The sequence below is a fragment of the Pavona decussata genome, unplaced genomic scaffold, assembly GCF_977016875.1.
Source record: "Pavona decussata unplaced genomic scaffold, jaPavDecu1.1 SCAFFOLD_175, whole genome shotgun sequence".
NCBI classification, from domain to species: domain Eukaryota; kingdom Metazoa; phylum Cnidaria; class Anthozoa; order Scleractinia; family Agariciidae; genus Pavona; species Pavona decussata.
In genome coordinates, this window is record NW_028145586.1 from 4,562,813 (window position 1) to 4,575,519 (window position 12,707).

Genomic DNA, 12,707 nt, shown 5'->3' on the forward strand with positions numbered 1-12,707 from the left:
ACACTCGCCTTCAGTTCGTTGAGCCGTAATAATTAATGTATAAGATTAATGTTTTTAAAGTTAAATTAAGGTATCCAGCAGCTCTGGTGATAATTGCTATCTATTATTGTTATTATTATTTTATTTTAATATGTGGCGGCGTAAACAAAAGTTCCATTTTAGCAGAGAGCTTCTGGTTTACTACAGGAAGACGATTGTCTGCATTATAGTATTTTGACCAACACAATGAAAACATTTGCATTTCAACATAATGATTTCCTCATTAATTTTCATGTTAACCCATACAGTGGTCTCTCTGTGTTTGGTAACCTATAGAGGCTTCCAAAAGGGTCCTTTCCCATCCATGGACTCAATTTAACTGTCTTTAGTATTTTATGTAGGTGTTTCGCTATAGTGGCAGGTTCCTAGCTTTTACGTTGGTATAATTAACAGTTTTTTAACCCTATGTAGACCTAGGGGTCCCAATTCTGCCCGCGGGACTTTGAACCTGAATAACTTTTTCAATATTTAAGCAAACGGCCTGACATTTCAGGACTCACTCGGAAATTTATCTGAGAAGAATTTCATGCCATTTGTTACTGTTCATTGACTTTGATGTTGCCATGACAACCAATTTTTGACAAGCATATTTTCAGAAATGGAAAATTACTTTCTACTTACCGTAACTTTTATTTTTTTTTTCCCATATTAGTGTTCCTTTATTGGTTTTGATTACTTTTCGTTCAATTTCGGCGCTTTCCTAAAGTGTTGAGGAAATACAGAAATCCAATATGGCGGATACAAGATGGCCTCCATTTGACAATCATGATTTCATGGCATGACGAGCTGTGATTTCAGAACGATTTGAGCGCGATATCGTCTACGCCATCACTTCTCGTTGCGGACCTCACAGGAAAGATCTTTAGACGTATTATTTGTCCTCCAAGGCTCGTCGCCATAGCTTTTATACTTCTGAAATTGCGCAACCTGGCGCTGTGAAAAGGCAATGTAATTAACAGTCGTGCTATGAGGGCAAGTCTAAAGAAATCAAAATTGCTTATTTCGCCAACTCCAGGCATCTTATAAAACGATGCAACTAAAGTTACTTAATATAACTTACTGAAAAATTATCCAGGAGAATTAAACACAAGAAAAGGCAGTACTAATTTAGGACATTAGTTTTCAATGGTTTGCTTATTTGAACATTTAACTGAGCTACGATGACAGTTTTTTATTATCCTCTCTGCCTGTAGGAAGTAAAGGCTGATGATCGGTGCAATGGTGACGGCAAAAAATCATCTTTCCAGCATGGAAATGCTTGTCTTACTCTTTGTGCTGTTTTGGAGTGAGAACGGCATTATCGCCAGCCAAGGTGAGTTCATGTTGTTTCTCTTTCTGGCTGCAATATGTCTGTACATGTACACGTCCTTGACTTACAATCCATATCTTCAAAGCATGAAACATCTATTCCATGCTGTTCATGGACTGATACAACGAAAGTCTACCAGCGATCTAGGAATTACGAATTCTGGAACTGCCACGATACGTTGATCAGAATCTTTTAAGTGATAACTATTGTAGGGAAGATGAGCAACACGTCCTTAACACCTGTCAATTCTGGCTTGCGAAGGTTGCCACATTTTACATTGCCTTCACTTCTCTCACCTCCCTCCCCTGTTTCAAAATTGGGTGTCAGTGGTGACGTTTTATACATTTAATTGTCCACAAAGGATCCAACGATGAACCGTAAATGGGAAAAACGGCAAACAAAGACGGAAATTAAGTAACTTGGACCATCACCAGAAACTTACTTCAATGGGCTCCGTCAAACCATTCCAACAAAAAATGATAACCATTCCAGTTTAATTTAAAAAATAACAATGTAAGTCACTTAATCTTTTATTACAATGTAATGCCATTTAGGTGAGATATTAATCGGATATTTACTGAAGCCATGACTGGACTATTTGCTCCCGATATCCTATGCGTGATCCTTTGTAAATATAATTAGTGGTGTTGTCGTAAGTGGAATGTTTTCAGCATGTCAACCGCAATTAGTCAGGGACGGTGCCTACTAATACAGAGGTATTTTGCGCAGTTTATGACTATGTAGAAAAAGCAGATCTTATCAAGGGCTATTGGTATACAAAAAGAAAATTGCGGGTAACCACGCAACAATAATTCCAAAAAACTGAAACATTAAAAGCACTATATGGCATTTTTCCCCAAATTGAAGCTTTATTTTCACTGAAAAAAAAAGGGTTGCCCCAAATTTTCTTTTTGGATGCCAAGAGCACTTGCTAAGGTCTGGTTTTTCCGCATAGTTCAGTTTAAACCGCACAAAATAATATCCCTGTATTAGTAGGCACCACCCATAGAAAACTCGAGTATCTCGAAATGCGTAGAACGTATGCGCAGTAACAAAAGTAGTCACCGTTACAGTGATCGTTACAGTCATATGCTCCACATATAAAATACGTCCTGCAAAATCTGGGATCAGTGAAGTCGAAAACGTCCAGTGGGCTTCTTGATGAATAAAACAGATGGTAAATTCTGAGCTTCGTCGTGTGAAGAGTAAAATTGATTTACTTATTGCTATGGCCGGTAGAGGATGTTTCAATATCATAGAATTTTCTGTCACTGATTGTCTCACTATTTGTTTCATCGTGTCCATCTCGTAAGTAAGATGTTGATTGAACTACTTTTGCTTTGAATAGAATGTGGTTCAGTGGTAAACAACTCGCTTTCAAGTCCTGGATATCCAAACAACTACCCGAAAAATATGAACTGCAGTTATTCGGTTTCAGTTCTAGACGGCATGGCGCTGGTAATCAACTTTGACGAGTTTGACCTGGAGTATCACTGGTTATGTGAGTAAGTAAATGCACACCTGTTACCATGACATTAGCGATATAGTTTATTTACCTCTGCATGATGCCTTATTCATCGTTCATTCATTTTTTGACCAATAGTGTTAAGTGTACCCAAACGTCATAGATCGTAATTTTCATAATTAGGCGTTAGGCGTTAATCGTTTATCAGGGACTGAAACTTTAAAAGACGCAAACTTTAAATTGAAAGATATATTTAGTTTTTTTACGGGGAATCGTAGTTTGTGTAACATGTGATTGCAGAAAACAGTTACTGGAATCATCAAGCAACCTTTGAGATGAGGTGTTTTCCAATAACTACTCAAAACCTGTTTATACGTGCGGCTCAGTTTTGCACAACTTTTGACGCACTTTTTTAATAGTTGATTGATTGATTGATTGATTGATTGATTCCAGTGCGATTGATTGCCGAGATAATGGAGGGGTTTCGAACACAACTAAAACTTGTAAATTTGTATGGATATGTAAATTTACAGGATTTATTACATAACGTAGACGATATCGCGCTCAAATCGTTCTGAAATCACAGCTCGTTTGAACACAGGCGGCCCAAGCTCAAGCTGTGCAGTGAGCGGTGATCATCTTGCGTAATAGCGGTCACGGCGCAAATATAAGAGTTTGTATGGGAATATTTACGATCAGGTTTAGGAGGTACAAATATTGGAAAGTTCTAAATAAAAATGACATACCTTGCTTCTAAGGTGTATTGCTTATTGTTTGTTTGTTTGTTATTTTGTGCTGATCTGAGGCCATTTTAGCGAGTTATCACTTCCTAGGTTTCCCACTCCTAAGAGGCCATTTTAGTGAGTTATCACTTCCTAGGTTTCCCACTCCTAAGAGAAAGACTTTCTTTCTTCAGTTTCTTACTCTTAGGAGTGGGAAACCTAGGAAGTGATAACTCGCTAAAATGGCCTCAAATCAGCACAAAATAACAAACAGACAATACGCAATACACCTTAGAAGCAAGGTATGTCATTTTTATTTAGCACTTTCCAATATTTGTACCTCCTAAACCCAATAGTAAATATTCTCATACAAACTGTTACATTTGCGCCGTGACCGCTATAATTACGCAAGATGATCAACGCTCACTGCACAGCTTGAGCTTGGGCCGCCTGTGGTTTGAATGTGCGATTTGAAGACGCTACTTTTCAATAATAGAAACTCCCATGCTTTCCGTCTAACTTATGTTCGGACTATAATTAAGAAATTTTCTGTCTTTTTCCAAGAACCCAAATTTTCTAATTCGCTTGACAATGAAATCGTCAACTCAGGTTCTGTCTTTAATTAAAGAAATCTCTTAAGAATTGATTAATTCATTGATTACTATGAATAACATGAAATCTCTAAGCGTATGATTTAGTTTATCGTTTTGCTATCGACTTTATGCCATGTCTTTATCTCGACGCAAGTTAAATAATATTTCAAGCTTCCTTTGAGGAGGCGTCTTCGCATAATATAAGCCTTCTAGTTTCTTTTAAGTCATCTCGGCACTTTTTCTTCACATTTTATGTCCCATGTTCTAACTTCTTTGTTTGGTGGCAAAAAAAATAATAAGAAGAACTACGTAGTGCTGTAAAATCTCCCTCACACATTCGATTGTCCATGCAACTTTTGTCGCCAGTATCTAGAACTTCAAATTGGACGTGTGAACTGTCTGCTATTTTCATTGATATGATTGCGTCGAAATGACTTCGCGCGCTCCATAAATTAGCACACTTTTCCTCTTGAGACCTTTGTTATACCCATAGGTATTGGGCATAATATTCATACGCCCTGCACACTTGTAATCGCTCAAATATGATTTCAGGCCCCAAGAGGTCTGTTCATAGTTTCCCTTTTGCCCCACCCACCCTCCCCCAGCGACGGAAACTTCCACCTGCTGCACTTCTTCGCATGCGCGGAAATTATTTTCGCCCGTATGTTAGTATCTCCGCGCGTGCCATAGTTGCAGCTGGACACTGAGTAAGCATAAAAAAGTGCGACATTAGTCGAAAAAAAATTCGTATTAAAATGTAAACATGCCTTGAGACAACTTCAAGACATGAATTTTATTTATTTATTTTAGGTTAGTCTATAAAATATTAGTCATATTTTAATTGATAACAAACTTCACTAAATCAACGTATTTTACCTTGTCATTGCAGGAGTAACTTTAAGTAAATCCGCAACATGCTTTTACTTTTACAATCGTGTTTGTTCTTTCTTTATCGAGTCCCACGTCGTTTTAAAAGGATACCTTATTGAATGGAATTTTGACTTTTATTTCGCATATTACCCAAAATTACGAATAGGAAGAATTAAGGTGTAGCGAAAAATAATTGACGTGAAAGTCCCTTTTTTTCTATTATACTATTATCTTCAGAAAAAAAAAAAGCCTCCTGCAAGCACTCTGAAACAAACAGTAAAGTATTATTAAAATAATTGGGGATACTATCTTCTATATTCAAAACTACCTTCTTTATCACTGGTTTCTATCCTTCCCTCAGTGCAATACTTCATTTGGACCATACACGAAACTGTCTACCGGGTGCAACAATCATCCTTGTGACACCATTTCACTATTTCTACCTCTTTATACAACAACTCTGTTTGCATATCCTCTAAGGCTGACTATTTTGCTTTGTAGATGGGACTATTTGAAGATCACTAATGAGAAGAAACAATCACTTGGTGTGTATTGTGGTCAGAGGACTGGGGAGAAGATTTCTGTGACAGGGGGCAAGGCTGTGCTAACATTCCGCTCAGATAATATTATTCCAAGGAGAGGATTTCTATTGTCTTTCACCAGTGGTCCACCAGGTAGGAACGGATAACTGAAAATATCATCATCTTAAAATTACAAATTAAATATTAAGAAGTAAAAAACGTGAAGTTCAGTACCCACCCGACCTTATGTATTTCGAGGAAAATTTTAATAATTGTTAGTTTACAACAAGGCAATAATTGGGCAGATAGATGCGTATACTATAGTCCTGTGACACTCGCCTACGGAGTTGTTGTTGTGGTCGTTTTTGTTTAGTCTAACAGTAGTTCAACAAATACAATAGATACCACCTGCAGATGGCACAAGCTAATCACCGAGATGAGCGAAGCTGAAATAAATAAAAGCTTGTCGTAATTAATTTTAGAAATCAATTAAAGAAAACAGTAGGAATTATTTTAGAGTCACCCTGCGAGCAGAGACTCCCTTGATTCCCGGAAGGAAGAGAAAGAGAGGTTCTATAGAAATTGTGTTAAGTCCTAAAGTCACCGTAGTGTAGGCTGTTGGCCAAGTCACTCTGGTTTTCTGTCGGTAAACCGGTTTCAAAGTGCACGCTTTATTCTATTCTTGAACCTAATTTCAAAATGTAAACCAACTGTATTAACAAAAAATGATTCCGTTGAATCCGTGCTTTACGTAACTCCACTTCTGCACCTCCACCCCCACCCCCCCCCCCCCCCCACCCCTCTGTTTTGAAAGAAGAAGCAATACCCTCTTGCCGGAACAATGGACTCAGTGGAAGATCGAAATACACCAATCACAGCCGACCTTCGTGATACAATTGTTGCTACGTAATCATTTGACCTCATCGCCTGAAGAAGACTAGGAGTAAGCAGTCGAAAGGTGGCGAGTGACTACACCGCGAGATAAACGATAATACACTTTATTATTAATTCTCATTTATTTTATCTCGTTTTTTGTAAATGCTCTGTTTCATTTTCGTTTTTAATTTTTTTATTTTTGCTGTTATGGAGTGCCGCTAAGTTATACCTGTATTATATTTTTTTTTGTTTTCGTTTTTTAGTTTCACCAAAGGTGTTGTTACCAGCTACTGTTGTGCGAGCGGTACCAGGCCTCACACTACTGTGCTCAGCTTCAGGGTCCCTTCCCATACACATAGCGGTGATAAGGAACTCAACAACTCTGGTAAATGCAACTTCAAACATTGCAAGAGTCCAAGTAAATGAAGAAGGAAACTTTACATGCCGTGCCAGTAGCAAGTATGGAAGTGATGAGAAAAAGTTCGATGTTAATTTCATCGGTGAGTAACCAATAATGTTTCATTTTCAATGGTTCTGAGCATCTTGAACTCTTAAAATGTTGGCACCAATAATAATAATAATAATAATAATAATAATAATAATAATAATAATAATAATAATAAATTTAATAATAAAAGATAATATCGCTTAGTTTCTATAAAATATCTAACTGCGCCTAACAGTAAATTAAATTAATAGATAAAATGGGACTTAATAATAACTTTGCAGTAAGGTGAGTGAGTGTTACTGCATGGCCCTTTTGTCTTCTTGCATTATTTAAAATTATGTCAAAGTTATTTTGGTTGCTTTATATCCTTTCCACCCCAAAAGTTGAAATTCACTGTGACCACTCTGACGCATCTGCTAAGTGTCTGAAGGAGGCTGTTCGGTAATTTGCCTTTTCGAATTATAAATTTAAAAAGAAATGACTGCGACGTTTTGAGTTTTTTTTTTTTCTTTTTTAGCCTGAAGTATTCAGCGTTTTGGCTTTTATTATTATTTTTTTTAAAGTCTCTATATAGAATTGAAACTATGACAGACCAATATAGAGTTAAGTTAGTGGCCCGGAACATGTTTGCGGTGTGCAGTATCAGCTTGTGATTCGCATAAGGGGGAATCTAGTCTCGAGCCGTTCCAACCAGAAGGTGTCAAATTACCCCTTTTCGCACTGTCTAGATAAATAAATATTTTTGGTGCAATGGGCGACTGATTGGTTAACGTTTGCATCTGAGACAAACTAAAAAAGTCACCGTTTTTCATAGCTTTTTCTTGAATAAGTAAAACAAGTTATAAACATCGCAATGCAGTGCGTGCGGGTCACTTACCTCCCTCCCGGGTCTGCATCAACCCAAAAAGACAAAACAAGTAACTATAAGAATCCAAACCTACAGAAGCTCGTAGCATTAACAATTATCTTATTTTTATTTTAGCCTTTTGTAATTATTTCTTGTAAAACAACAACCGGCCTTCAATTGATAGGTCATACAATGTTCATTGTTCTCGTATTTTCCACTGTTTTTTGCTTGCTTGTTTGCGTCCGATGTTGCACCTTCTTTTTCTTTTTGTTATTACTAGTACTCAGTTCCCTCTATTTCCTAATGAAATTAAATTTGAAGTTTCTTTTCCTGATGCCGTATTTTGTTCACCATTTTGACGGTGAAATGTACCCAAGACTAGCTTCCTAAAGTTTCTTTAAGCTGTCAGCGATTCGCAACCACCTGAACTTTTGTCTTGCATGAAATGCATGCCACGTTGTACTTTAAGCCAAAGGAAATCTCGCGCGACAAAGAAATGTTGGACGTGTATAAGTAGTTTAAATTGTGGTTGTAAGCTGGTTATGACTACATTAAAAAGGCACCCATTCGAGGTGGGAGTGTTTGCTGCAAAATGCAGAAGTGCATCAAGCGGAATAAATTAGTTGAGGGAAATTGTCTTTGGCCATAGAGCACCAGAATCTCAGTCGATTTGTAGATTGCATTCTCCCTCTAATTTTCTTTTTAACTTTTGTCTCTGCCTGAGGGCGTTGAGAAAATTTATCTCCCTAGTATCAAAGAACTAGATACATTAGTTTTTCCGTATGCGGGTCAATCAAACCTTTTGAGAGGCAGTGCTTTCACTTTGAAATGTTCAACTTACAGATAGGCGTAATAATAGTCAGTTGATTGTTTCCATGGAAAGGTTTTCTTCAACTTAGTTCCCAGGGCTGTTTCTCTCGCTGTAAAATTGGGGTGGGGGGAGGGGAAGGGGGGCGGGGGGGAGGGCAAACATTCTGAACGATGTTTGTCAAATCATTTTGAAAATATATCTATCAGGGTCCCAAAGGGGCTTAGGGCTCCAGAGCTCCGGCCTTAAAAATGCAGGGCTCCAGGGCTCCAAGGCGAAATGTTCAGGGCTCTAGGGCTCCACATCATCTGCTTTAGGGCTCTGGGCTCCACTCTGGTCTACAATCTTGATATGTAAATATTATATTTTTAACGCTAAATCAAATACGCAAATAAAAAAGTCAGCAATTCCGATCAAGTTTTTAAACCCAAGCAGCCAGTTATTTTATCTCCTATTATTTAAGAGCGGATTAAATATTAAACCTATTTAAATGGGGCTGACAGACCTGCCTGACTCCCGCTGTGTGCCCGTTGTGTTGATAAAAGCCTTTATAGTTTTGCTTTAACAAGCATGTCTTTAAGCGACTTCCCTCTTCTATAAGAGATCAAGGAAGGTTCCTTGTAAATCTCTCTTAGTAGCGGCTGGTTTTTTATTAAATGCCATTTGTCCCAGTTAGAATATTTTTAAAACATGGCAGTGATGGTTGAAATTGTGTCACGAAGGGTAAACGATTTCCTTGTGCGCTTTCTGTTTTTGTGTAAGAGCGTTCTTTCCTTCTGCGAGGTTAACTTCAGAGGGGGTTTTGTCCACCAGGTTACTAGGATAACCTCTGGATGCCAGGCGTGTTTTAAAGTTTTTAATGTTTTCCTCAAACACTATTTTAGAAGAGTTTGTCCTCAGAAGCCTAAGGACTTCTCTTTTAATGAAGCCTTTTTTGACACCTGCTGGGTGGCAACTGTTGTGGTTTGTGTACTGAAATGTTTCAGCAGGTTTGTAATGTGTGCGCACGTCGAGAATCTATTCTTTCTCGAATCTTTCTCCCTTATAGACTGTTGTATTCAAGAATGTTGTTTCTAATTGTGAGACTTCAGCGGTAAACTTTATGGTAGGGTGGTACGAATTTGCTTGCTCTATGAAACGTTCTATTTCTTCTTTGTTTGTATCCCACAAGCAAAATACATCGCCAATGAACCTTTTCCACGTTAGTGGTCTGTTAACGCTCAGCCTTAAGATCTACCTTTCTATAGATGCCAAAAAGATGTTGGTAAAAAAGCTACTGCCATTTAAGTGCCCATGGCAGTTCCGTGTGTTTGGAGATAGTCTTTCCCGTTAAATTGGAAGGAGTTCTCCTTCAGTATAAGACTGAGCATTTCTCTGAGCAAATTTGTAGCTATAGGAGGGTTATTAGCATGAACGTCCTCGTATGCGTTGCATACTATAGTGATTCGTTCCTCCTGTGGGATATTCGTGTTTAGGCTAGTGATATCCATTGAGACTAGAAAAGCGTTTCTAGGCACCCTAATGCTTTCAATAAACCTTATGAAATGTGTCGTATCTTCAAGATACGAGTCCTGTATTTGTTAAGGCGCACAAACAAACACAAAAAGGCAGTAAGCAAGAATCAATGCAATCTGGGAGCTCGAATGATCAAACTTGAAAATGCTGGGCTCCGGGCTCCGCACAAAATGTCTTTGGGCTCCGGGCTCCACAGCCAAAAAAGGATCAGGGCTCCAGTCAGTAAAATGATAGGGCTCCGGGCTCCACAGCAGAAATTTCAGGGCTCCAGGGCTCCGCGGACCCCCCCTTTGGGACCCTGATCAATGTGAAAATTCCTTTTCAAAAGTATAGTCAAATATATAACGCTAATTAAATTTAAGCTTTAATTCTAGTCGAATTCGAACAGAGTAGGCCAATTTCAAGAAACTTTTAAGGTGGCCGAACACAGTTTGCGCGCGCTTGACAGGTTCATTCTTTTATTGATGGCAGTAAGAGCGCGCTAGGGTTATGGTAAGCAAAATATGGCGTCGATAAAGCGATCCCTTAATTTTATATCAAATGGATCACAAAGTTGAGTTTCGCTCTTAAAATAATCCAGTGTCGTTTGCGAACTCTTTTTCTTTCATCACCGAACAAAGAAAGTGATTTCACGAAGAGTTAACCCTTTTTGCACGCTTTTAATCTTTGCTGTGAAAACCCAATAAAATGACACGCATGCGCATTCGACCAAAAAATTGTGACTGGTTGTGTTAATGGAAATGAACTGTTTTCTAAGGAACCGCTCGTTAGAATTTCGTGAAATTTAACAAAACAGTAGTTCTCTAAAAGCGTAACTCGCCTGCAAACAAAAATCCAAATATGACAGAGGGTAGCTTCACAAAACATTAAAGTGCAAAACGGATATTTACAGAAAATCCCTCTGTTAAAGTTACATGAAAGCAGTATCATTATGTCAGTATTTTGTGAGTTTTTCTGGAGACAAAAAATGGAAAAAATCTAACGAGTGCATTTTCTAAAAATTAAGGAAAACTATTGTTTGGAGACGGTCAATAGCTCGCTGCGTTGCCATGGCAACGGGACCTAGCTCAACAACAAGTATTAAAATTCATTCCATTTTAGTTGATCTTGCACCACGCTAATTTTGGGCATCCAGAAGAACGTAGTTTCCAAATAACGCTTACTAACACCTGCATACTGGAAAACTGTGTTCGGCCACCTTAAGCAATGCAATTTGGGCAAAGTAAAGGCTGGTTTTCCCTAGGACATGAGCATAAGCATAAATGAAAGCAAATGAAAACGCTTCGTACATAAGCATAATGACAGACGCACGCGCTGAAAACTATTTCTTGACAAAATTCTCGACACCAGCTCCCCTCGAAGTTTAGCAAGATGCTTAAGTTGCAAGTGTTCTTATGTCCAAGTGAAAACCAGGCTTAAGCCTCGAGACTTGAGGAAAAGTAGGAAAGAGAGGGAGCTGGGTACCAGGAAAAATGATAACGGAGACAACCGAGACATGCTAGTAGTCCCGGTAGTCAAGTTCCAGAAATTAGTTGATTAAATGCATATTACATAAATTCTCCGATTTTCTCAAAAGGAAGCGTTGCGAGTCCATGCTCGACATTTGGCATCGTAAATGTTGTTAAAATAACTATATATTTTTGGCCGTTAAATGGCAACTGTCATGGCGACTTTACTGTGTTTTGGTCAAAACTGCTCAAATATTTGAACCTGGTTTGTAACATGAAATTGCTGTTACAACACCGGAAAGAAAATATTGAGGTTTTTCTCGTAGGAAGAACAGCATATAATTAGTTTTTAGTGCCTTGTCTAAAATACACAGGAAGAACTTGAGAAAGTTGGCCAACATTTTCAACTTGCAATCATAGCCTTACGGAGCTAAGTATAATTAAAAGTAGTTTCTGAGCACTTGTTGGGTTATTGTTAACAAGACTAGCACTCAACCATTATTTTAACGATTCCTTTAAAACAAAAAAGTTTTAAGCTTTTCAAAGTGACACTAAATTAGGTGCCAGTACCCCTTTAAATATTACCTGTATTTCGCGCCTATTTTTTGGGCTTTTCAAAGGTGGTTTTAACAAGTTACCTGCTAGAATCACAAAATGAATATAATTGAAACTGTTTAGAAGTGGGCAATAAACAAGAATAGATGTTCGGATTGTTCGAAAAGTTTGACTTCAAATGAAGTTTGTCGGTGTTTCGTTCCCTCAACTTATTTTGAACTCTTTTAGTTGGCCAGAAAACAGCACTTTCGCCGCATTTTGAAATTTTCACGAATATCTCAACAGGAAAAAGTCACTGGAACTTGAAAGTATGATTTTTGTGCAGGGTTCACAAAAATATTGTTTACCAGTATCTTCCTCGTTCCCAGGGGACTCTCTCTTCCCCCTTCGAGAAAGGGCCCTGATTTGGGCTGGTCACGTGACTGCACACGACAAACCTCTTCCCAGTTAGGGTACCCTCGATCTACTGTTTTGTTCGCAAGAGCCTAACAGAGATTTTCAAGCGGAGGCAAAAGCAAGAGAAAGGCGAGAGATTTGGTGCAGTTTCATGCAGCCTGTAAAAATCGTATATCAAGAACTCAAGAATCTGTTGAATTTCAAATGGTCAAAGAAGCATAGGTTGATAATTATTTTCACATCATGAATCGGAGTATTACCCGTAGTAGAACTGTTTCCAGGAAGTCCAGCAGAA

At 38.2% G+C, this 12,707-nt stretch overlaps 1 protein-coding gene and 1 pseudogene across 1 annotated transcript in view; one reads left to right on the forward strand and one right to left on the reverse strand.

Moving 5' to 3' along the window:
- The first annotated feature begins 1,231 nt into the window (after nucleotides 1–1,231).
- The window catches only part of LOC146463787 (uncharacterized), a 73,622-nt gene continuing 62,146 nt past the window's right edge, over nucleotides 1,232–12,707 (forward strand). Inside the window, exons 1-4 of the mRNA XM_085084379.1 lie at nucleotides 1,232–1,351; nucleotides 2,697–2,853; nucleotides 5,500–5,672; nucleotides 6,659–6,895. Coding sequence (XP_084940505.1) covers nucleotides 1,246–1,351; nucleotides 2,697–2,853; nucleotides 5,500–5,672; nucleotides 6,659–6,895 — 673 coding nt within the window. The 5' untranslated portion in view covers nucleotides 1,232–1,245. The remainder of the gene's footprint in view (nucleotides 1,352–2,696; nucleotides 2,854–5,499; nucleotides 5,673–6,658; nucleotides 6,896–12,707) is intronic.
- Nucleotides 9,030–11,623, reverse strand: LOC146463788 (uncharacterized; annotated as a pseudogene).